The 27,667-nt window shown below is 41.4% G+C and overlaps 1 protein-coding gene across 1 annotated transcript in view; it reads right to left on the minus strand.

The window, feature by feature from the left end:
• Positions 1 to 27,667, minus strand: part of LOC145397973 (uncharacterized) — a 327,146-nt gene that overhangs the window by 191,368 nt on the left and 108,111 nt on the right. Inside the window, exon 3 of the mRNA XM_080270948.1 lies at positions 12,018 to 12,217. Within this exon, the coding sequence (XP_080127074.1) occupies positions 12,018 to 12,217 (200 nt within the window). The remainder of the gene's footprint in view (positions 1 to 12,017; positions 12,218 to 27,667) is intronic.

Genomic DNA, 27,667 nt, shown 5'->3' on the forward strand with positions numbered 1-27,667 from the left:
GGCTTTCCTGAGAGAGACCGGACTGATCAGAGTGATGTGACTTTTTTACTGTGTGATTATGGTTTTTATCAACTGTAAATATGTATATATTGTACTGTTAATTAGGGTTGACAGTTGACGTATTTGAAATAGTTCCTCCACCCACTGATCTATTTTCTAATAATGATGTCCCCTACATTAAACCCCGTTCCTCGACTAACAGTCACCAGCTGATGAGTGCAAGTGTGCAATATAGAAAGGTATTGGGCACTTGCAGTCGATGGTGGTCTGCTGGGCGAGGTTCTTCACTTTTTGTACAAATTATGTAAATACATTATACCATCTTGCTTAAGTTATTCTAATTAGGGCCGACAGCTGACGTATATGGATATGTTCCTGACTCGTCTGGTTCCCTTTCATATATTGATGTCCCCTATATTAGGTTGTGCCTCGACTGACAGTCACCAGGTGACGAGTGCAGGTATGTAATTTAGAAAGGCATTTCATATATGCAGTCGATGGTGTTCTCTTGGTCGAGGCTTTTTTTAGTGTAGGTCTAGTTATTTGTCTCTTAGGATTTAGAATAGGTTAGCGATTTGTCTGTTAGGTGATTAGTTTTAGGGTCTTTAGATTAGGCATTTTAGTTTATAAGTAATATAAGGTTAAAAATATAAAAAATAATAATAATAATTAAAATAAAAATAGAAAAAATAAAATAAAAATTATTATATATATATATATATATATATATATATATATATATATATATATATATATATATATATATATATATATATGTACGTATGCATGAAAGTGTGTGTTCATATGCATGGATATATATATATATATATATATTTGCCTTAATGACCAGGGGCTCCGGCCCCAATGGTCGATAGGCAAAAATTGTTAAAAAAAAAAAAAAAAGACATACCAGGACATTTCAGCAAGCTACTATCAGGTGTACAGTTATGTAGATGTGTCGGTGTGACAAGAACATCACCCTATCAGTCATATCCATGCCATATCCATATCCACATATTGTTCTTATATTCCACGGTCCACATCAGCCACGCATTTTATCAGTACACCCATTTCCCGATGTGGTTTACATTTGTATCGGTGTATTCAGTTTATTTTAGTGTCCGCTGTGATGCTCCATTTTCCCTCACTTGGTAGCTGTAAGATGTTTCATGTCACCAACTTCTCTAACTTGTGTTCACAACTTCGCCATTACCACAGCGTTTTAGAAAAAAAAAAAATGTTTACCAGAGGATACGCAGATATATGGCGAGTACACTCGCTAATACCAATACACCAGTCCTGTATGAGATAGCCCTAGCATGTATTCAATATGGACGGTGGGTGTTAGCGCCGAAGTGGTGACATGTAGAGGTGTATGGTATGTAGGAGGACTGCTGGGCCTTGATAGCAGGCTGTGAAGCCTATGCCCAGAGTCGGACACATTAAAAAAAAAAAAAAAAAAAAAAAAAAACTGATATATATTTCATGTTGTTTTGCGAAAGTTGAGTTTTTGCGAGATAGCCGCACAGCCAAAGGGTCCATTTGAAGTAAATACCGCAGCCAGCGGGTTAAGATGAGGATTCCAGACTGCTGATGCACACTCCAGGGTTGGTCTGATGAATGATGTTATTATCTTTCTCAGCATGTCTTGATTTATGTATGTGAATCCTATTCTCATATTACCAAGTAGTGTTTACATGTTTCTTATGTTCTCACTGATGTGATCAGCCGGAGATAGTCTGTTACTGATAATCACACCTAGGTCTTTCTCTCTTAATGTGTAGGGTTTTACTTCCAAACATATAATCCCAATCTGGTCTTTTTCCACTTTTACCAAACTTAATTACATAACAGTTGTCCACATTGAATTCCATTTGCCATTTATTAATCCATTCATGGAGTTTATTTAATTCTTCTTGTAGCTCTGTACAAGAGTGTCTGTTAGTAATTCTCCTTTGTATTTTTGCATCATATCAGCAAACATGTTTAGATAGCTTTCATTTCCAATGCTACTATGTCATTTATATATATTCACAAAATATAACTGGTGCCAGCACTGAGCCCTGTGGAACTCCACTAGTTACTTCCCTTCATGATAAGCAATTTCATCTTGGTACTGTTCTCATTTCCTTTTTCTGAGAAAATCGTGCATCCAACAGTACAGTTTGCCTAGGATTCATCCTTGATGGTACAGTTTCCATAAAAGTCTTTGGTGCAGTACTCTGTCAGTCGCTTTCTTGAAGTCTAGATAGATACTGTCCAGCCATCCTTCTCTTTTCTGTAATGTTTCTGAAACTAAATTATAGTAGCTTAATGGATTTGTAACACATGATTTTCCTTTTCTGAAACCAAACTGCCTTTCTGTTATCATGCTGTGTTCTAGATGGTTACACAAACTTTTCTTATCAGCTTTTCCAGTATTTTAAAGCACTGGTTAGTGATACTGGTCAGTAGATGAGTGGATTTAGTCTATTCTCTTTCTTGAATAGGGGAAGAATGTTTGCTTTCTTTCAAATATCAGTTGGTTTACCTTGACCCAAGGATTCCTTGAATATTAAATATATTGATCTACTTAACTCTTTTGCACATTCACGCAGCACCCAACAGGCAATTTTGTCAGGACCATTTCCTTTTCGTTTGTCTAATTTACTTAACTCCTCCTGTATTACTTTTTCTTTTATTTGTATATCTGGTAGTATGTGTGGGCATGCATGTTCATATAATCTGTCCCAAAATTATTTCTTCTGTAAAACTGATTGGACATTTTTATTTTTGTGCTTCACAAATATCTTTCTCTTGTGTATAGATGATCCCTTCGTCCATAATGGATTGTATTTTAACTTTAACTTTGGGTTTGATTCGAATGTAGCGGTAAAATAGCGTCGGTTGAGCACTACATTTATTTCTTATGTCTTCTTCAAACTGTCCGTGGGCTTCCCTCCTTATTCGTGTGTAATCGTTTCTTGCCTGTTTATAGTTGTTATATGCCCTCTCACTATTGTGTCTTCTGTATCTATTCCGCAACAAGTCTCTTTTCTTTTGATTTTCTACATTCTGTTTAAACCATTTCTTTATTTTAATTTGTACTTCTTTGTGCTACTGGATGTAATTTTGGACTCCTATTTCCTAAAGTTCACAGAATTTTCTACATATAACATTTTACCTTCTCGCACATCATAGGTTTTCAATATGTTTTTATTCCATGCACAGAACCAAAACCTCGCTCGGGCTGGCTCTGCTCACACGGCAAGGAAAAAAAATTCTATGGCCCAATTTACCCTCGGGAAGTGCTTATATTGTTATAATTGCTTCCCACCATCTTCGTTGATGTTTATACTATTAGATAAGAAAAAAACATTAAACATATGAATAAATGAACGGAAATGAAGCCAGAATAAACCTTACTTAGGTGAAAACTAGCTTCTCATAACTTCCCAACAACACCGTGGAACATTTTTCCCGTGATGCACAGTTACTAAGGACATGTCAATATGCAAAATTTCACGGTCTTTCATATGAGAAAGTTTCAAGTTGATTTGTCCAATAGTTTTCGAGTAAATTGAATAAAACTACGAAAATCAGCTAAATACGTCTGATTTGTTTATTTCGCATGTTATTAGTGACACTGTAACAAACATATATGTAAATTCTATCTAGTTTTGCAGCCTAAAGGTTAAAGAAGCCCATGATATAATTCACGGTGTTATAACCTTTATTGTTATTCAGAAAATGAATTTTGAAAAGTTACGATGGGTTGTGCGCGGTGACAGCACCTACCGGTATGTTCCAGCCTGTAGGCTGAGTATCTTCGTCTTTTGTAACTTTTCTCCAAATAATTATTTGCACACATTGGTTACTTTGCTTTACAAAAGCATGCATTAGAAATCAACTTGATCAAGCTTTCTTCAGATTTTTTATGCGATGTATACTTTACAAGTATAATGACTGAGAGATTACCAATGAAATGCATAACATTTTACCTATAGTAAAGATACATTTTATACCTTACAGTACAATAGTATAAGGAAAAAAACTAGACAAATAAGCTGGTTACTCACGTCCTCTAGCAGTGTTGAAGTGTTTCTTGAGAGGAGATGCAGCTGCAGAGAGAAGGACAGGTACGATCACAGCCTGTGTGTGTGTGTGTGTGTGTGTGTGTGTGTGTGTGTGTGTGTGTGTGAGTATTTGTGATGTGAGAGTGTCTCAAGTGAGTGTGTGTGTGTGTGTGTGTGTGTGTGTGTGTGTGTGTGTGTGTGTGTGTGAGTATTTGTGATGTGAGAGTGCCTGTGTGTGTGTGTGTGTGTGTGTGTGTGTGTGTGTGTGTTTTACTGCTGTATGCTTTCATCAGGATGATACTGATGAAAGCACATTCCTGTGCAGAGAGGCACATCGCAAACAGGACATATATAGCTGGTGTCCCTCCTCCTCTTGTTCAAGTAGCACAACACACACCACACCCTTTTCCTGTTGGGAATTCTCTCCAGGGTGTGGTGCAGTGCTGAGTCCAAACGTGTCCTATCATCCACATATCGTCGGCGCTTGAACGGCGGTGTTCCTCCATCTCCTCACCTCTGTGCTCCTCCTAGAGGTGCAGTGGCAGGAGCTGGCCGAGAAACTCCTGTCAGGACAGCTACTGCGTGAGATGGAGTGGCCTTGGCAGTAACTGGCCGAGTAACTCCTGACGGGCCAGCGACTGTGGGAGGTGGAGCGGTTTTGACAGTAACTGGCCGAGATACTCCTGACAGATCAGCTACTGCAGGAGGTGGAGCGATCGTTGCAGGAGGTGGAGTGATTATTGCAAGTAGAGTGGAGGCTGCAGTTCATGTAGTGGTTGCTGCAGGTACGGGTTGTTTTCGTCACAAGGGAAGGTCAGGGGCATGGCGAAGGGCATGACCTGATGCCAATCACTCCTTCCCCCAGAATGCTAGGAGTTTGTGGCATGTGTGCTCCCGGAATTTGAGGAGAGTTATAAGCCTGGTGGTGTTCTTTTTATACAGGGTGTAGGCGAGGTAGTCATTTTCTTGGTCCACTTAACCATCCTCCTTTGGGCAGGGTAGTATTGGATCATCTGATCGAAATGATCCACCCCACTCATGTGCCTGTTATATTAGTCCACCACAACAGACTTGTTCACAGTTTTCAAAACGTGGTGGAATCTCTCATCTGGGCCTTTGACCTTCCCATGCACCTGCTTAGGGAAGGTGGTGTTGCTAGGGAAGGTCGACACCAAACTTACAAAACATTTGTCCTTCCACAGCAACATCACTACATTGCCCTTGTGCCTAGCATCCAGTCCATCATCAGAAGGTGTTTAGCACTGCTGATGTCCTGCAGCTTCCTCGGTGCTCCCCTTGCCAATCGTACTGTGCCACACACATACAATCCCTCTGTGAAGAGGCGTTCGCACAGTGATACAGAGTTGTAATAATTATCCATATACAGCTTGTATCTTTTGCCCTTCAAAAGTTCAGTGAGGCCCCACATTGTGTTCTCTAGAGACTTTTTCTCCTCCGTGTATACTTCAAAGTTCCAAATGTACTCACTCCTTGCCTCAGCCAAGATGTATAGTTTTATGGCATACTTTTGGGGCTTCATAGGGTTATATACTCGGAAGGAGAGCTGCCGCTTCCAAGCCAGAGATCCCTCATCCAGGCTAAGATGTTCAGCCAGGATGTAAACCTCCTTGAACCTCTGAAGGAGATACTGCATCACTGTGCGAATCTTTATTAGCTGGTCCTGATTGCCCTCGGGTATAGCGAGAGTATTGAAAGCATGAAATTTCTTCAGGATGGCCCTGAAGAGCTTTCCACTCATATCTCGCCAAAGTATGGGGTATTCGTGAACCTCTGTTGAAAGCCAATAGTGTCTTATGGTTGGCAGCCATAAGAAAGTATAATCCAAGGAATCAGGCCAGTTCCTCTTCATTGCAGAGGTACCAAACATCTAATGCAGTCCCCAGGAACCTGGCATAGTTGTTGGTTTCGACCACTGGGTAGGTCAGCAACTCCCTGGTAAAAAAAATGTTGAAGGTATTGGAGTGGTGTTGGTGCTGCCACTCTCAAACCTGGGGTTTCAAAGAAGGGGCCAGCAATGGGTGTGAATGACCCAGAACTCCAAGCTTCCTCCTGACGGTCATCACCTGGGGAAATGCTTGCCTGTGTACGTGTGTGCCGCACACTACTCCAAGACAGACATCTACCTCTCGGCCGCCCACCACTACCTCGCCTAGGCCCAAGCTGCCCTCGTCTTTGTGGTTGGGAGGGAGATGGTGATGATTGTGTTGATGATAACTGGGTGGATGAAGGTTCAGGTCATCGTGATGATGGAGATGGTTGTGATGATGGCTGTGATGAAGATGATTGTTATGGTGATAGTTGTGGTGATGGTTGTGATGAAGATGGTTGTGGTGGTGATGGTTGTGGTGATGATTGTGATGAAGATGGTTGTGGTGGTGATGGTTGCAGTGATGGTTGTGATGAAGATAGTTGTGGTGAAGATGGTTGTGGACATGGCTGTGATGATGATGATGATGATGATGATGATGATGGCTTATTTTTATGGGGAATGAAGTATGAAGGTGACAGTGACTTTCCTGGTTTAGCAGGGAAAGATGATATGGAAATATCCTGGATGGGTGGTGAGATGCAGGCAGGTTGGAGTGTGATGAAACTGTAGGGTGATTGTGGGGAGAAAGAGGTCAGTGTTTGTGGTGGGGAGGTGAAAGAGAGTTGGCGATAATGCGGCTCAGTCTCCAGGGTCAGGGTGGTTCCAGTGGTGGCAGGTGTGACACCAGTGGTGGAAGGACTTTGGGAAGTGATGACAGTTGCGTTGGGGGTCATAGGACTGACGGCAGGGATGGTGGTTGTCACAAAAATGATGACAGAGGTGACAATTGTCCTAGGAGTGATGGCAGTAGTGAGAAGAGTAGTTACAGCAGTGGTGAAAGGAGTGGTGGTAGTAATGGTGCTACTACTCTCTGTTGTGCTAATTGCCACAGCCTTGACCGTGGCTTTGCACTTATCTGCCTTGGGGTCAGATTTACCCCTCACTTTCCTGCTCCTCACTCTTTCCTCTTCAACATATTCACTTTCTGTTTCACTTTCACTGCTTTGTTCACTCTCACTTACACGGAACAAATATTTCATGTACGCTTTCTCAGATAAGCCCTTGCAAGACATTTTCAGGCATAGTGTAAAATAGCAGGGGAACAATAAAAATTGGTTAGGAATTTTCAAATCTGGCTTTCTCTGAAAATATATAAGAAACACGTATAAACCTTTGTCACAAGCACACTGCACTATATATATAACACAACATAATTATAATACATATAAGGTATGGACAGTGCGGTAGTAGGAAACGCAGGTTTAAATGGCCAGCTGCGCACTCACACATCCTTCAAGGCTGACTGCCAGGAGAACTCTGAGCTGAATATGGGCTGTTTCCCCCTCTGATAAGCTCCCAGGAGTTGCCATATATTTCCCCTAGCCCTGGCCACCCTCAGTTTTGACTCAACCAAATCTGACGCAAATCCATCTACAGGAAAAGTTTCTACAACCATTTATAGGGAAGCTGCATCATGTTCAGTCATTGGTTACTCTTCAGACTGCAAGGATTATGACTCGCATTGCGTCATCGTGTACAAAAGGGTTAAATCTTGTCCACTAAGCTTTTTATCCCAGTCTATTTCTAAGAAGTACTTCTTTAAGTCATGGTGCCCTTTTTGTAGTTTAGGCTGTTTTTGTAACTTTCATTACTGATAACTATGCCATGAATTCTTGAAGTTGCAGTTTAGTACTGCATGGTCACATTTGCCGAATGAAGGGTGATACATTATATTGTCAATAACATTTTCTTGCTAGTAAATATAGGATCTAGTACTGATGGGTCAAGTCCTCTTTTTCTGGTGTTTTCCTTTACATGCTGTGTTAGGAAAAACTCCTGCACAAGATCCAGGAGCTTTTGGTCCCAACAGCTTTCATGGCTTTTCACATCTAGGGTATTCCAATTTATAATTGTATTGAAATCTCCAGTTAATAGAATTCTTTCAGATTTCTCATCCATTCTATGTAGTAATGCTCATAAACTCTGAATTGTAATCTCTGCCAGGTCTTCATATTCACCTCTTACTGAAGTGTTTGTTCTGGGTGGGATGCAAAAATTTGCCACAATTAATTTTCCTTCAGATGTATTAATCTCTACTGCATCAGTTCTACTTGTGAGGGTATATCTAGTTCTATTTCTTTGACTTGTAGAGTTTTCTTTGTTAATATTTTAAGCCCTCCTCATTTTTTAAAAATTCCTATCTCTTCTCCATATATTGTATTCCTCTAAGTTTAGGGTATTGTTTGATATCTTTAGTGTTAATTTTGCTTCAGTTATGCAACTCATATGTTGTTCCATTTCTTTAATATAACCTTTCATCTTTAATAATTTAGATACCACTCCATCTACATTTGAGTACATCAACTTAATCATCTTGTTTACATGCTTGTCATAATTTGAGTCTACTACCTTCCTCCTTTTTATTTCCTTCTGGTTATTCACCACATTTGTACCTGCAATCCAATTACTTTGAAATAAATGTACTCTTCTCTTCGTCTGATCTTTCCTCGTTCTTTGTTTTTGCCTCCTCCCTCTTCTCTATTAGTATTCCCAGTTCCTCTTGAGTTAGGCATGTTTTTATCCATACCTTTTTTAAATTCCTTATATTTCCGTAAGTTTGTTTGCATTTTTTAGTATCTCCTCCAGTGTTCACTCTGTGGAAGGTTGCTTTCAGAAGCCTTGACTTATTTCTCTCATTCTTTCCTAGCCTTTTTATGTTCCTCTATGTCTTTATTACACATTTCCTCTGATACTTCCTTCAGTATGTTCATTATATTTGCCATATTTTTATCCCGATTTTTTTTTCTTCCTCATCTATACCAGTGATTACTATAGATTTGTTGATACCTGCTGAATATTTGACCAATTTTGGGTTGTTTTGGATTATTTTTCTCACTTCCTTTTAAATGCTTTTCTCTTCGACTCTTGTTTCTAAGTCTTTCTTTACTTTCAACATTTCAGCATACTTTCACCATTACTTTCACCATTTCAGTTTCCACATCAGATTTGTAACTTTGCATTGCTTAATTCACCTGGGTTATATTCTCTTCAGTATTACTGCTCTGATCTATCAGACTGCTTGCTTGCCTAATTGTCTCTGTATCATTTCTGAACTCCTCCATAATACTCTCATGGTTGACAACTGTGCTTCCTATTCCACTAATCTTCCTGCTAAGTGAATCCTCCTCAACTGACAACTCCTATAATGTTGTGCCTTTCTTGTTTATTCCTTTACTAATATTTCATTATCCTCCTTCTGCATGTGCATTTGCTTCTTAATTTGATCCATTTCACTCTGAAATGCCTTCTGTTATCTGTTCACCTTCTCTACTAGTCTGATGTATGATTTTATTTCAAACCATTTCGTTGTAGAAATCATTATCCTGTTTTCTACCTTTATCCCTTTCTTAACCCCTACACCGCTGGCTTGTTTACCAATGACTTGTGTGTGCTGCGGGGTTATTTGGGCTCCGACAGACTCTCAAAAAATATTTGCCAAAAATCAGTTATTAGTCCTAGAATAATAAAATTACATATGCTTATGGCACATACCTTCAGCTTTCTCCTGGAATGATTGTTGAGCCTTCGTCGGTTACCGTAGGACTTGTGGAGACCTCTGAAGTAGGGTAACGAAGTCTCCACTTTACACTTCCCGACAACCCGTAATATGATTACCACAGCCAGATACAAACACTATAAACACTATTCTACAATTTTCAAGTAGTTTGGGATCCATACTAAAAAAAAAAAACACACTGTGAAAGCAATGGAAATTACGAGCGCGTCTGATCGTCACACTGGCACTAGTTCGCTTTTGTTACTCTGTCATTTATTATTCATAAAACCCCTCACACTTTATATTTCTATTACTATATAACACTTATATATATCTACAGTCTTTATCCATAAGTTTCCTTCAGTAGTATTAGTTTATTGTCACTGTAGGGATTCAATTTCTTTCAGTAAAATACGTAGCATTCACTTTCTCGTCCTGTACACTGGCATTGAGAGTGAATGTCACTTTCATCTTCACTCTCATAACTCATAGCATTCAGACATGCTAGAGTAAAACTTTCACTTTCATTACACCTAGGGTATATACTCGTATTCTTATAATACTACTCATTTACATTTCTATTTACGTTCTCTATTTTATTTACGTTATTTACATTTCTATTTTATTTACACTGTGTTGTGCACTGTCACTTGAAATAACTTATAAAACTATTTTCCATTGTTCACGTATATTTACATTCATTACTTTCACTTGCTGTTTACACATTATTTACAATTCCACTTGCACTGTTTTACTCAATAGAAAGATCGTAGTCACTCTTTTATCAATTGTCAGCCCTTTACCTCTTTCCACACGAGGTTTAGTAGGGGGTAAAGGTCACAGGGCCATTTGCATGGGGGTGAAAAAAGGCCTTGAAGTCAGCAAGAAGAAACATACGTACCCTTGCTTCGGAAGATGAGAGTAAACTGATAACGGAGGGCCAGTGTGGAGGCCTGCTTAGGGGTTATTCAGAGTTACCAATATTAGTTCTTGAAACAGCTAAGTCTAGCACTGATATGATTGGCAGGAAATCTAGACAATACATTATAAATTTGGTAGTTCCAGGTGAGTGTAAATATCACTTAGGCTTCTCCCTTCCTTCCTTACATGTATATTTATTACGAAAATAGATTAGAGGCCTACTTAGGAGATATATATTCAGAGCTACCAATGTTAGATCTTGAAACAGCTTTGTGTAGCACTGATATGATTGGCAGGAAATCTAGACAATACATTATAAATTAGGTAGTTCCAGGTGAATGTAAATATCACTTAGGCTTCTTCCTTCCCTCCTGACATGTATATTTATTACGAAAATAGATTATACGGCATATTTCAAGGGGAAAAAAGCAGTGAAAATTAGCGAACGAGTGCACGTGAGGTGTTGTCAGGTGATAATTAGCTAATTCCAGGTGTATGGCACTCTCACTTACCTTATTTCTTTCTTGTATATATTATTTGGTATAAGAATAGGACATAGGGCTTATTTCAATGGATGAAATCAGTGAAAAATTCCAGGGAAGATTTACTTAGCGTAGCACGGCCGGGCAGGCGAGAGGATAGGGTAATGGAGGGGGGGTAGGGAGGGGAGTCAAGAACGGGGAGAAATGGCTAAATTGTCAACAATGGATGGGAGTACAGATGAGATTAGGAGTGCTGACTAGTGTTGGACATTGGCAGTACTGATAGATGATACAAGCCCCCACTTGGAAGCCCGGGTGAATTCAAAATAACACAGAATCACAAAAGCGACGCCCTGTGGTATGATCCCTTGCTCCCAAGCGTCACGAAAGTGATGCCCCGCGGTTAAGGGGTTAACTCCTTCCATATTCGCCTTACTAAAGATGGTGGTCATCTTGTGGTACTGAGAAAAAACAATTCTACTTGCAAGTATGCATCCCTTGGGTACACGCAGACTAAACAGCTGATGAGCTTGCTCAGTGCATGCCTACACTAATTGGCTGTATTCTGTTATTTGGACAACACTTTTGCTTAAACTTCCTCTTCTGCATTAGAACACCTAAATGTTCAACTTAGTGCAGAGCTTGACTCATATAAAGATACTATTTAGGTATGGCCAGTTGTGGCCAAGAGTGGCCAGCACAGCGCAAGGTGGTATAAGTGTTGCCTCTCTGATGCCTGAACTATGTGTGTGTGTGTGTGTGTGTGTGTGTGTGTGTGTGTGTTAGCTTATAATTATGCATAGATGTAATGAATAAATGACCGACAGGAACGACTAAAGGTCTTTAGCATGGATGTTAATAGGATCGTGGTTTTCTTAGTCTCAGTATTTCGTCATCCCCATTTGATGTTGTGTGAGAGAGAGAGAGAGAGAGAGGGAGAGAGAGAGACTCACATGTAATGGGACTTGGCAAGATCATCTGCTGTCTGTATGCGGCTGGGATAGGCAGGGATGGTGAGGACAGCCATCAGGTTGCCACTGTAGACAACAGCCAGGATGTCCACCATCAGCCACCAGGATAGCAGCCACACTCTCACCCACCACATCCGCACCTTCCTGTCATCCATGGATTGACCAAGCAACACGCCAGCCACCTGAAATATCAACACCCATGCTGCCAAACATAATTATAATCTATGAAGTTTTTGACGTTCACACTTGAAAGTGTGGAACATATTCGACCGACAATGCTTGCTAACGTTTATATTATAGCTTTCAAAGAATTTTTATTAGTATGTTGTTTTAATATTTTCTGAGATATACCAGTGTCTGATACATAATTTGGTAGTTTGGGGGCATGTTCAGTAATATGGCAACGTATTTTGATAAAAATTAAAGTAAGACCATTTATTTTTTGTTAACCCTTAGGATATGCAATTCAATCAACCGACCTTCCCTGAAAACCTGTATATGGAGCCGATTTTTTCAGCCCTTACAGAAGTAAAAAGTTTTATGTTCAAGTTTAGTGCTTGAATTTATACACCTTATGCCACAAACCAGAGCATTCTAGACCAACTGGTTACTGAACTACAGCCTGTCAAAAATTGACACTGGCAACTCTTGCATATAGGGAGAGAAAAAAAAAATTCACAAACATTAATTTTGGATCTGCCATATAGAGTTGGTAGGAGGAGCTGTGAGTCCAGTCACAAGCAAGGGAGTGGGAGAGGGAACAAAAGGTTTGGGGTAGAGGTAGGTGGCGAGAGGGCGGTGGGGGAATCAATCCCCCCCACCATGGGTAGTGGCCCGAATCCTCCCCCCTCCCTACCCAGGGCTTAGTTCTCATTTGGCTGCATTGACAGGAAGCGTTATGAGAAACACACACTGAGGTGGTTTGGCCATGTGGAGAGGATGGAGGGTGAAAGACTGACGAAGAAAGTGTATGCGAGTGAGGTGGAGGGGGGAAGAGGGAGGGGGAGGCCGAGGATGAGATGGAGAGATGGGGTGGAGAGGTATATGAGAGAGGGGTGTGTGAGTTGGGAGCAGGGCAGTGAAATGGCGGGGGACAAGGCGACGTGGAGGCGTTTTGTTTGAGGCCACCCCAAACGGGATTGAGGCATCTGGCAATAGATAGATAGATAGATAGATATACATCACAATCAGGCCCACTAAAGAGGCCAATTTAAATGTAATACAACACGTTTGGACCGAAATGGTTAATACCTGGCAGCCAGGAGACGAGAGAACAAGAAATGAACAGATCAACCACGTATTCACCCAGCGGGAACTTTGTTATCGCAAAATTGACTTCATCCGTGGCCTTGTAAACTCCATGCATAACAGGTTGCGAGCAGTTCTTGAGAAAGAGGGAGGCTGGACCTGATATTGATGTGAAAAGTTAGGCAACAATTATCATTATATTTAGGATGTATGCATTATTAATAATAAAATGTTTTCTATATAATCAACACATGATACTGTTATTATGCAGTATTATGAATTTTGCCCTCTGTTCCTCATATCTATCCATATTGCCTATCAGTGTGTATATATATATATATATATATATATATATATATATATATATATATATATATATATATATATATATATTGTTACATAGCCTATGATTTCATCATCCCTTGTATAATTCTAACTTATGATACAGTTTTGTTCGTCATTGCATCATCCTTTGTATGATATTAATGTACAGTATGCTGCATGTTTGTTCATGATTCGCCACGTGGCTTTCCTAGTGACCAGGCTTGCGTGTTCTACCTCACTCCCCCCTTCTCCTCCTTATAGTAGAGTAAGTCGTTCTTTCTGTTGTTGAGAGCAGGACTCTCAACTCTTCCTCCCCTATGCCTTCATTTCCGCGTCCTTCTTACAAGTCGAATCAAGCTCTGCCGGTCCTTATATAATGAGCTCAGTCTCTGCATTAGTTGCCACTTAGATCTACTCCTCATTCTGTTCACATCTCTGTCCTCCCCTGTACAGTATATTATTATTTTTGTGAGTGCTCAGGAAGTCTCCAGCCATCTAGCTGCTGTGTAATTTGAGTATAAGTGTTATTACCATTTTTCTTGTATTGCATAGCCTAAGGCGTTAATTCGTAAACCTGGTAAAGTTTTTATGATTCATATTGGTTGTATACTGTCAGCCAGTATTAGTAATATTTTGTATCTGTAATAATATTATATATTGCTTTAACTGAGCATTATCCGATTTTCTCATTTTATCAGGGCTGACTTAGATAAATTTGCTCTTGCTAGATTCGTGTTAATAGAGGCTATTGCAGTTAACAATATATGTAACCTGTTTTGCCATTACATTATCCTTATGAGTCCTGAATGTTTAGTTGTTAGTTTGAGCATTAAACTTTAACTTGTAATTTTACCTAAGTCTTTTGTTTTGAACCTGGAACTTTGTGGGACAGTAGTGATTTTAGTATTCTCACTTGAAGTGTTCATTCTCTCTCTCTGTTCTGTAACATTAATTTGGCGACCTCGCCAGGATATTCAGGGTATTATCATAACGATATTGCTTGATATTTTGTGACTGTGATTTATCCATGATGTCTACTATTACTACTCTTGATGAAGCGAAAGATTTTTTTGTCAAATGTGCAAACAGTGTGTGATGTCTTCTTCTTTCTTCTTTATACCTAGGCTGCTTCCCCCAAGGAAAGGGAGGTAGCCGAGACAGGACGACTCACTCTCCATTTACTCATCCATTCAAACACATTTATTCGCATCTTAGCCCCAAAGGGGAGAACGGACAGATCCTCACCGCACCACACCGCACAAGGGTCAACTGCACAATGCAATCAGTGACATCCGCAGCAGGGCCCGACAGCAGAACTGGTTTACCCCTGCCACATCATAATACACCCATCCCCTTACCCGCACCTGACCTGACTAGCTGATCAGACCAAATGCGGGAGAATATCCCCTCAGGGCTGCGTCATCACTTATTCATTCACAAATTTCTCTCCATTTATTTCTGTCACGCACAGCCACTCTTCCTTGCTCAACAGACATCCCTCTCGCATCCAGCGCTCTCTTGACACTGTGTGATGTAGGAAACAGAACAAAGAATGAACTTAAGCTTGTTGCTCAACAATTGGGAATTGCTGTTCACTCTCATCATTCTAAAGATCAAATTGTTGGCATGATTAATAAAAACTTGTTTAATGTAACTCCCCCAGATGAGTAAACGCAGATTGAATAAGCTAAGTTTCAGCTAGCCCTGCAGGAGACTCATGCTAAGGAGGCTGAGTTTCAGGCACGTGCTAAGGAGGCTGAGTCTCAGGCTCGTATTCAGGAGACACAAATTGAACTTGCTAGGATTCAGGCAGACCATGAGTATCGAATGAAACAAGGTGGAACTGGATCATTTAGCTCTGATGATTTTGATCTGGCTATAAATGTTAAACTTGTCCCTCCTTTTAATGAATCTGATTTAACAAAGTATTTTCAGTTGTTTGAGAGGGTAGCTACAGGTTTTAATTGGCCAAAAACTGTTCTCACCGGTAAAGCTCAAGTAACTTATGCATCTTTGCCTCAGGATCAATCTGATAATTATGATGTAGTTAAGAGCTTGATTCTTAAGGCCTATGAGCTTGTTCCTGAAGCCTATAGAGTAAAATTTAGGACAACATATAAGCAAGATAAGCAATCCCATGTTGAGTATGCAAAAATCAAAGAAGATCTGTTAGAGCAGTGGTTAAATTCTAAGAATGTAAATTCTGATTTTGATAAATTTAAGCGATGATTTTGCTGGAGGACTTCAAAAGGTGTATTACTAAAGATGTAAGCCTATATCTTGATGAGAAAAGAATAGATAATTTGTCTGATCCTGCAGTTTTAGCTGATGAATATGTTCTCACTCACAAGAGATATTCTAAAGAAAAAAGGAAAGCTGAGAGTAAGTACGTTGCCTCTACTCAGAGTACAGGTAACAGGAAAGAGAACAAAGATGATGTTTCTTAGGAAGTAAATACCAGCTCCACCTCTAGATTTCAGAAAAGTAAATGTACTTATTGTAGTAAGCTTGGTCATACTACGGAGAAATGTTTCAGGAGACAGCGTGATGTGAACAAAAAGGAGTCTTTACATATTCAGTCAATTGGTCTAGTGTCCACCCTTGAGAGTTCCCAGAATTCTTTAACCGAGTTAACTGAACATGCTTTAAGGGGTAAATTAAATTCTCATGATGAAGCTCCTCTTTTGAGCAGTAAAGTGGGTGACACTCTCTAGAGTTCATGTGCTAATTTCCTGTCTAATGGTTTTGTCAGTCCTCTGGACAGTAATGACAGGAAATCAGTTAAAAAATATCGTGATACAGTTGCTTGTCAATCCCTTATGCTGACCAGTGTTCTAGGCTCTAATGTTAATTCCTCTGATGAAACTGTAATCTTACATAGTGTAGGGAATAATTACTTCTCTGTCCCTCTGTGCAGAGTGAATTTAGAGTCTGGTTTTATTAATGGTTCCGTTATGGTTTGGTTGGTTGAGACACTCCCAATGTCAGGTGTAACTTTCTTACATGGAAATAATATTGGTGGAAGTCAAGTGTGTCCAGCTCCTCAGTTGTCTAGTGAACCAGTGACTGCGACCCAGGATTGTGATGTCCCTGATGTGTTCTCTGCATGTGCTGTCACTAGGGCTAAGTCTAAAGTTACTGGTGACTTAGAGGATAATGATGATGATGATGTTATCCTAGCTGACACTTTTCTTGCTCATTTGAACCACTCACCAGATGAGGCAGTACCCCGTAGTGTTGATAATTTGTCTCGTCAAGAGTTGGTTGAGTTGCATGTTGCTGACCCTGAGTTGAAAGGTCTAGCTAACTCTGCTTGCAGTGAGGAAGAGCCAGCTGGTGCTTCTACTTGTTATTATATAAAGTCAGGAGTACTTATGAGGAAGTGGAGACCCCCAACAGCATCAACCGACTGTGAATGGGAGGTTGTACATCAAGTTGTCATCCCTCGTGTTTGTAGGCAGGATATCATTAGAGTGGCTCATAATTCTAGTTTGGCAGGACACCTTGGAGTAAAGAAGACTGTGGCACGCATTTTGAAACACTTCTACTGGCCAGGTATCTTCAGAGATGTTTCCTGGTATTGTAAGTCTTGTCACACCTGTCAAGTTGCGGGTAAATGTAATCAGACCAAAAAGGTTGCACCTCTAGTTCCCATTCCTCCCTTTGAGGCGCCATTCACCCGTGTGTTGGTGGATATTGTGGGCCCTCTTCCTAAGACTTCTTCAGGATTTTCTTATGTGTTGACCCTGATTGATATGGCTACTCGTTATCCTGAAGCCCTTCCACTTAGAAATATCTCAGCAAAGAACGTGGTTAAGGAAATGCTAGGGTTCTTCACCAAGTTTGGTCTGCCGAAGGAGGTACAGTCAGACCGGGGAAGTAATTTCATGTCAAATGTTTTCAAGCAGTCTCTGAAAGAGTTGGTCATCACCCAGATCACCTCTTCAGCTTACCATCCCCAGACCCAAGGAGCATTGGAGAGATATCATCAAACACTCAAATCGATGCTCAGGAAATACTGTTTGGAACATCAGAAAAATTGGGATAAAGGTCTGTCGCGAACTACCCAATCACCAAGTGGACAGGGTGCATGGCCTGAGTAAAACCACGATAGAATGATAATTGAGTGTACGACAAGACCATATTGTACTAGTTAGATCTGGAGTTACTTTAGCATATGAACATTTAAGGAGAGTCAAAACACCACGTACAAAATTAACATAATCTATTAAACTACCTTGACTTACAACCAATAGTGGGAAAACAAAACACAAAACATCACCCTGCCTACTGGACAAGAGCATAAACTTGCTAAAGTCCATCCTACATCCCTAACCAAGGACATACACAAACCTTAAACCTGGACGACCCAGAGCTAGCCGGCGTCACTGACAGGGAAACAGAGAGAGAGAGAGCTCCGAGCCTCTGCGCCTGGGCTTATATGCAGGCCTACCACAACTTCATTGGGTCGCCAGTTCGTTAATTTAGTAACACCTTAACTAGATAGTTACACACGTGGCGCGAAGGGGAACAATTAACTACACAAAATATGCGTCCACGTGACACCTCCCCCCCAAAAAAGAACTTTTTACCAAGCCGGAAAAAGTTACTCTAACATGTACAAACATTAGAGGTACAAAAGTAGGTTTACTTCAATATTACAAAAATTCCTTAAACCTAAAAACATAGAACAGGTAAATAACATGGTAAATCATAATGAACCTACACTCTGTTCACACTCTTGACAATGCATCTGCAATGGTATTGTCCTTGCCACGAATATGCTTCAGTTTTATATTATACAGTTGCAATGCTAGAGCCCATCTCAGCACTCGAGCATTCTTAAACTTGACCTTTTTAATAAACACAAGGGGGTTGTGGTCTGTGAACACCGTGATGGGGAATGTGCTACTAGACAGAAATACTTCAAATTTTTCTATTGCCATGACAATTCCAAGAGCCTCCTTTTCAACGGTGGCATAAGCCTTTTGATAAACCATAAACTTTTGGAAAAAGTAGCATACGGGATGTAACACTTCACAATATTCTTGCAAGAACACTGCCCCCACCCCTGCATCACTTGCATCGACTCTAATGATGAAGGGCCGATGTGGGTCCGGGGTTCGGAGCACAGGAGCACAAACCAGCAGGGCTTTCAAACCCTCAAATGCCTGCTGACATTCATTTGTCCAATGGAACGTCTTCTTGGAGTTAAGTTGATCCGTAAGGGGAGCAGCGACCTGGGCAAAGTTCCTGCAGAAACGACAATAGTAACCCACCATCCCAAGGAACCTCATGGTAGACTTTCGGTCAGCTGGTGGTGGGTATTGTAAAATGGCATCCACCTTTGCATCAACAGGGGCTAGCTGGCCCTGCCCAACCACATGCCCCGGGAACACGACGTGGGCGTGTCCAAACTCACTCTTGTCGAGGTTCATGGTGATATTGGCCTCCTCCAGGACATCAAAGAGCTTTTGCAGCCTCTCAAGGTGTTTCTCCCAATTGTCATTCCAGACAACTAAGACATCTAGGTACACACGGACGCCAGGCAACTCTGCAATCAAATTGTTCATTAGTCTTTGGAATGTGGCCGGGGCATTTCGCATGCCAAAGGGAAGAGCTAGAAATTCCCAAAGGCCACTTGGAGTGACAAAGGCAGAGATTGACTTGGCTTGTTCTGTCAAGGGCACTTGGTAATACCCTTGGAGGAGATCAAGCTTAGTGACGTAGTGGGCCGCTCCTAGGTCATCAATAATGTCATCCATTCTGGGAAGTGGAAAGGAGTCGGGCAGGGTAACAGCACTGACCTTCCTATAATCTACACAAAGGCGGTAACTTCCTCCAGCCTTGGGGACTAATACTACAGGTGAGGCCCAGGGACTCATACTTGGACGGATCAAACCTTGCTCTTTTAGCCTCTGCACCTCGGACTGAAGGAATTCCCTCTTCTCTGCATTGACACGGTATGGAGCTTGTCGGATCGGAGGGGCTCCTTGAACATCCACATCATGGGGCAGCAGGGTACAGAGCCGAGGGGTGTCACCAAAGAGGTCTGGATGCTCCTGTAGAAGACAGTCAATATCGCCTGCCTGGGTAGGGGGCAGATGCTCTAATTTACTCATAAGATTTGTTAGAATTTCACGATTTGACAACTTACTGCCTACGAATGGTGTAGGGTCATTTTCCTCTGACTTTTCCACTACTCTAGTTCCTGTTAAGGTGACCTGTTCCACTTCCCCTCCTTGTGATTGGTCATGAGAGTGATACATTTTCAACAAATTGACATGGACACTTCGCCTTTTCTTCCGCCTCTCTGGCGTAGCAATGATATGATTAAGGTCTCCAGCTTGCTTCAAAACATGATACGGCCCAGAGTACCGAGACTGAAGAGGCTGCTTTGGTACTGGTAGCAGAGCTAAAACTTGAACACCAACATGAAAAATGCGGGATTGTGCCTTGTGAATTTTGTCATAATTGTCTTTCATTCGTACTTGAGCATACTGAGATTAGAATGGGCAAACTTTAATGCACGCTGCAAGTTGGAGCGGAACTGAGTTACATATGCAGCAATCGGTACAGTACTCTCGTCATTCAACCAGCATTCTTTCAAGCCTTTGAGAGGACCACGGACCTGGTGTCCATAAATGAGTTGAAATGGGGTGAAGCCTAGACTCTCATTTACACTATCTCTAACTGAAAACAATAAAAGATCAATAGCCTCATCCCAATCCTGACCCGTTTCCACACAATAAGTAAATATCATAGTCTTAATGGTGGAATGGAAACGTTCCAGGGCTCCTTGACTCTGAGGATGGTAAGCAGTTGACTTACACTGACGGACTCCCAGGGCCCTCATCACTTGCTGAAACACCCTGGAGGTGAAGTTAGACCCTTGATCAGACTGCACGATGGCAGGTAACCCAACCTGTGTGAAGAACTTGATCAGGGCCCTGACAGCATTCCTACTAGTGATACTACAGAGAGGTATGGCCTCAGGGTAACGAGTGACAACATCCATTATGGTTAATAAATACTGATTCCCGCATTTGCTCCTTGGGAGAGGGTCCACACAATCAACAATTACCTTACTAAAAGGCTTCTCCATGACAGGAATGGGCTGAAGGGGTGCAGGATTGACTTCAGTGCCTGGTTTGCCACTAATCTGACACACATGACAGGTACAGCAATAGGAACTAACATCTTTCATCAACTTCCGCCAGTAAAAATGAGACAAAATCTTGTGGTAAGTTTTACGGACTCCTAGGTGTCCACCCACCCCATCATGTGCCACCTTCAATATCTCAATACGTAGAGATTTTGGGACGACGATCTGATGGACTGTCTCCCACGTGTGATTGGCAGGAGCCTTAGGTGGTCTGAATTTACGCATCAACACCCCCAAATTGAGATAAAAAAAGTGTGGAACCTCATCTATTTCATTTCCTTCAGAAAGCTGTGCAAGAAACAACTTACATTCGGGGTCACTAGACTGTTCCTGAATTAATCTCTCCCTTGTGATAGGGGTGCTACCAAAGTCAAGGAGACCAGAACTAGACTTACTGAGTGTATCATCAAACAATTCCGCAAGGGAAACATCTCCCTCGGGTGTGTTTTCCTCTGGCTCTACAGCAGGGGTATGTGCATCCAACAACCTCTGGCTCTAACTACGAGTAACAGCACAAGTTGGGAAGAGATTAGGGTGCTTCAGCTCTAGGTCAGTAGTGTTGTTGATATCAACAGGTTTGTCTGAAACGATGGGGTTAGCATTAACCTGGGAACCAGCTAAATCATTGCCAATTAATACTGAAATGTTCCTAACGGGGAGTTGATCTACTACAGCTAGTGTTACTGGGCCTGTGACAAACACAGACTGAAGAAACACTGATCAAAGGGGATATCTAGTCTCTCCTGGCAGACCAGACACTAGTACAGTCTCACCTGTATAACAATCAAAATTGGGAACATCTTCCTTTAAAATGAAAATAAATCAGATCCAGTGTCACGTAACATAACAACAGGAGCCGAGAATCTACTGGACTCATGTTTTGATACTACACCTCTTGAGCAGAATGGTTTAAATGATGGGGGTACTTCAAGGGAATCACCTGAATGTTCACATGGCCCCGAAACAAGTAAATCATTAACCTGTGGGTCACTCACCTCTACTGGTTGGGTGAGTGCACTGGCATGGAGAACTGCATTGCCCTTGGTAGGGCTGCGCTTACTGGCCAACTTCCTACAGTCTTTTATGATGTGACCAGGCTTCTTACAGTACCTACAGAAGAGAGACCTCCTCACGTCTTGATTAGTAACTCCACGAGTCTCCTCACCAACACACTCACCAGTGGGGTCAAGCTTAAAGGAAGGTCCCCGGGACTTCGTCAGCTTCTTATTCAGGGGCCGTTCACTCTGTGAAGTGCTGGCTGGCTTATGCTGGGGAGCAGTCAACCTATACTTGTGGAAGGGATCACTATTAGTTGGGAGAAATGATCGGCAGCAATGCCAGCCTCAGATAACGTACATAACCCTTTTTCCTCCACATGTGACCTTACTCTAGCTGGGAGGCAAAATTTCACTTCCTCCAGCACAAACAACTCCAGCAAGCCCTCAACTGTCAAACTAGTCAACTCGCTCTCAACCCATTTTTTACAAAGTCGTTGTTTGCGGCAGATAAATTCTACATAAGTCTGTCCCTCTGTCTTACAGCAATGGCGGAACTGTTGCCGATAAGCTTCGGGCATTTTCTTGTATGCATGCAATACAGTTTTTTTTTTTTACAAAATAATAATCTTTAATTTGAGTGGCATCCAGTGCGGTAAACATTTCCTGAGCTCTACCAGTAAATGAGCTATGTATTAGCAACACCCACTTATCCTGGGGCCAAGAATGGAGCGCAGCCGACTTCTCAAAATGGGTGAAAAAATCTTCTGGATCCTCCTCATTAAATTTAGGAACAAACTTTAATGCTGCAGCAATTTTGAAGGAATCTGGCTCACACTCAGGCGATGTGGGACTACGAGAGAGACGGATTCTATCATTGTCCGCTTTCATCCTCTCAACCTCAAGCCTTTTTAACTCCAGCTCAATTTTCCTCAAAGCCATCAAATCACTAGGATGTTCCAACATTTTCACTTCTTCCTCACTGAAAATTTCCTCCCTCACCATGTGTGCAAGTACTAACTGCTTTATATCATCTTTCTTCAACCTAGGACGAAGCTCAAGCTTATAATAAGCTGCCAGCGCTTCCCACTGAACCTTAGTTAACCTAGAAAGGGCAGTCACTGTAGGATTAGAAACAAAATCTTCCGACACAAACGTGATGGCGGCGAGAAGGGAAGGACAACGAAAATAAGCTAGCTAGCTAGATAGTGTAATCACTCAAATCTCAGTAAACCACTTCACCTAGTGGGACAATAAACCTTCCACCACACACGGGAACGTAGCGCTCACACACACACACACACACACACACACACACACACACACACTACAAAAATTACGTGGGGAATACAATGTCACCAGTCAAGTGCGAGTACTAATCTCTGCTGTACGTGGGTACGTAATAATCTCCTAATAGATCCAAGTAAAACAACTGGTATAGTAAATATAACGATAGTGGTGTGTATGGAGCTAAGACAACAAAACACTATACACCACACTATCAAATAATACAGATCATACAATATACACGACCCATATGCCCAAACAGAGTAGAACAAACAAGAGTTGTAAAGCAACAACACTCTAGGAACAGTTTCGTGAACGGAACACAGTTCTTGAATGAGGTAACTGAGCAGGAATTAGCTACACGCGTATACACTAGTGCACACAATTAGGTTACCAGGGAGAACACTTGTTTCATAAAGCAAACTCAAATATGAGGGAAACAGTTGTTGCTAAAGGCTGAATTGCAATGCACAGGAGTACACAGGAACGTGTAATGTAGCTAAATATACAGGCTAGTATACATATTCAATCCCCGACAGGTCCCCATTTGTCTCAAACTACCCAATCAACAAGTGGACAGGGTGCACGGCCTGAGTAAAACCACGATAGAATGATAATTGAGTGTACGACAAGACCATATTGTACTAGTTAGATCTCGAGTTACTATAGCATATGAACATTTAAGGAGAGTCAAAACACCACGTACAAAATTAACATAATCTATTAAACTATCTTAACTTACAACCAATAGTGGGAAAACAAAACACAAAACATCACCCTGCCTACTGGACAAGAGCATAAACTTACTAAAGTCCATCCTACATCCCTAACCAAGGACATACACAAACCTTAAACCTGGACGACCCAGAGCTAGCCGGCGTCACTGACAGGGAAACAGAAAGAGAGAGAGCTCTGAGCCTCTGCATCTAGGCTTATATGCAGGCCTACCACAACTTCATTGGGTCGCCAGTTTGTTAATTTAGTAACACCTTAACTAGCTAGTTATACACGTGGCGCAAAGGGGAACAATTAACTACACAAAATATGCATCCACGTGACAAGGTCTTCCATTCGTTGTATTTGCCGCAAGAGAATCTCCAAATGAATCAATGGGCTTCTCACCCATTGAGCTACTGTTTGGCCATGAAGTAATAGGACCCCTTAAGCTACTCAAGGAATGCTGGCTGTCGGAGGAAGATGACGTCAACCTGCTGGAGTATGTGATGAAGTTCAAAGAACGGCTGTCCACTGCTTTACAGCTGGTGAGAGAGAATTTAGGAGCTGCTCAGGAGAAGATGAAGACTTGGTATGATAAGAAGTCCAGGTTACGCCACTTTCAGCCAGGAGATCAGGTTTTGATTCTGCTACCAGTGCATGGGCAACCTCTTCAAGCCAAGTTTAGTGGTCCTTATTTCGTGGAGAAGAAACTCAGTGATGTCAACTATGTCATCGCCACACCAGATTGTAGAAAGAACAAACAACTTTGTCACATCAACATGCTAAAGTTATATCACAGGCGGGACGAAAATAACCCTGTTCTGCACTGTAGCTGTTCCACTTGAGTCTGCAAGTGAAGCTCTCCCATGCAGTATGAGCCTGAGTGATAGTTTGGGGAAGAATCCTGATATCATGAATGATCTCCAGACTAAGCTTTCTCATCTAGCTCCCGAGGAAAGGCAGGAGTTTTCGGCATTACTGCAGGAGTACCCACAAGTGTTCCGTGCCACTCCAGGAAGAACCACTGTGTTGATGCATGATGTCGATGTTGGAGATGCAAAGCCAATTATACTGCCTCCTTACCTTGTGAACCCAGTGAAAGTTCCTCTCATCCAGAAGGAGCTTGGCTACCTGTTGGACCACAAGATGATTGAGCCCTGTCAGAGCGAGTGGAGTTCTCCTGTCACTCTAGTCCCTAAGCCAGGTGGGTCACTGCAGCTTTCCATCGACTACAGACGTGTTAATCAGATAACCAAAACAGACACTTACCCTCTCCCTCGCGTGGACGATTGCATAGACAAGATCGGAAAGGCTAGGTACAGAAGTAAGTTTGATTTGTTAAAGGGATACTGGCAAGTACCTATGACTGAACGTGCTAAGGAGATCTCATGTTTTGTAACACTAGGAAAGACTTTTGCTTGTTCTGTAATGCCATATGGTATGAAGAATGCACCAGCCACTTTTCAGTAGCTCATGAATGTTGTAACAGAGGGTCTGGCAGGGTGTGTTGTTTATATTGATGATGTATTAATCTTCAGTGACAACTGGAAAGATCACCTATGCCATGTCAGTAAATTTCTTGAGCGTTTGGTTCAGGCTAATCTTGTAGCTAATTTATCAAAGTGTGAGTTTGGTCAAGCTAAAGTTCAGTACCTTGGGTACGTAATTGGTGATGGACACGTTGCACCACCAGGAGCTAAGGTTCAGGTTATAAGTGATCTTCCCAGACCTAAAAGTAGGAAAGAGCTACAAAGATTTTTGGGAATGGTAGGTTATTACAGGAGATTTGTTCTTAACTTTTCAATTCTTGTATCACCACTTACAGACCTACTGAAAAAGGGAGTTAAATTTGTCTGGATCGAAAACTGTGAATCCTCTTTCAGTAAACTTAAAGCTATCCTATTAAGTCAGCCAGTGCTTGCTACTCCAAATTTTGCTAAGCCTTTTAAGATGGCTGTTGACGCAAGTGATACAGGAGCTGGGGCTGTTTTGCTGCAAGAGGATGATCAGGGTATTGAACACCCTGTATCTTATTACAGTAAGAAGTTCACTCCACATCAAAAGAGCTACTCAACTATTGAGAAAGAGCTTTTGGCCTTGATTTTGGGTTTACAGCATTTTTCATTTTATTTGTGTTCTGGTTTTGACCCCATAGTCATTTATACCAATCATAACCCAATGAAAATTTTATTAAGTTTACAGATAAAAATCAGAGATTGACAAGATGGAGTCTACTTCTTCAGGAGTATTCATTATACATACAAAATGTCAAGGGGAAAGAAAATGTTATTGCAGATTGCTTATCTAGACTTTAGACAGATTGTTTTAGAGTAATAAGAAATTTCCTTTGTAAATTTCTTTTTCTTTGTGGGGAGGTGTTACATAGCCTATGATTTCATCATCCCTTGTATAATTCTAACTTATGATACAGTTTTGTTCATGATTGCATCATCCTTTGTATGATCTTAATGTACAGTATGCTGCATGTTTGTTCACGATTCGCCACATGGCTTCCATAGTAACCAGGCTTGCGTGTTCTACCTCACTCTCCCATTCTCCCCCCTATAGTAGAGTAAGTCATTCTTTCTGTTGTTCAGAGCAGGACTGTCAACTCTTCCTCCCCTATGCCTTCATTTCCGCGTCCTTCTTACAAGTTGAATCAAGCTCTGCCGGTCCTTATATAATGAGCTCAGTCTCTGCATTAGTTGCCACTTAGATCTACTCCTCATTCTGTTCGCATCTCTGTCCTCCCTTGTACAGTATATTATTATTTTTGTGAGTGCTCAGGAAGTCTCCAGCCATCTAGCTGCGTGTAATTTGAGTATAAGTGTTATTACCATTTTTCTTATACTGTATAGCCTAAGGCGTTAATTCGTAAGCCTGGTAAAGTTTTCATGATTCATATTGGTTCCATACTATCAGCCAGTATTAGTAATATTATGTATCTGTAATAATCTTATATCTTGCTTTAACTGAGTGTTATCCGGTTTTCTCATTTTATCAGGGCTGACTTAGATAAATTTGCTCTTGCTAGATTTGTGTTAATAGAGGCTATTGCAGTTAACCATATATGTAACCTGTTTTGCCATTACATTATCCTTGTGAGTCCTGAATGTTTAGTTGTTAGTTTGAGCATTAAACTTTAACTTGTAATTTTACCTAAGTCTTTTGTTTTGAACCTGGAATTTTGCGGGACAGTAGTGATTTTAGTATTCTCACTTGAAGTGTTCATTATCTCTCTCTGTTCCGTAACACTATATATATATATATATATATATATATATATATATATATATATATATATAGGCTGCTTCCCCTAAGGAAAGGGGGGTAGCCGAGACAGGACAACACACTCCCCATTTATTCATCCATTCAAACACATTCATTCGCATCTAACCCCCAAAGGGGAGAACGGACAGATCCTCACCGCACCACACCGCACAAGGGTCAACTGCGCAATGGAATCAGTGACATCCGCAGCAGGGCCCAACAGCAGAGCTGGTTTACCCCTGCCACATCATAAATGACCCATCCCCTTACCCGCACCTGACATGACTAGCTGATCAGATCAAATGCGGGAGAATATCCCCTCAGGGCTGCGTCATCACTTATTCATTCACAATTTCTCTCCATTTATTTCTGTCACGCACAGCCACTCTTCCTTGCTCAACAGACATCCCTCTCACATCCAGCGCTCTTTCACACTGTCCATCCATTCTATTCGTGGTCTTCCTCTCAGCCTTACACCTCTCACATCAGATCTAGTTATCTTTTTCACCAATCGCTTATTATCCATTCTCTCCATATGCCCAAACCATCGCAACACCCTCTGCTCAACTCTGCCAGCCATCTCCCGAACAACTCCAGTTTTCCTTCACACTTCATCATTTCGCACT

This window comes from Coenobita brevimanus, chromosome 44 (genome assembly GCF_032717465.1).
Source record: "Coenobita brevimanus isolate Jiangsu-jjx chromosome 44, ASM3271746v2, whole genome shotgun sequence".
In the NCBI taxonomy this organism is placed as follows: Eukaryota; Metazoa; Arthropoda; class Malacostraca; order Decapoda; family Coenobitidae; genus Coenobita; species Coenobita brevimanus.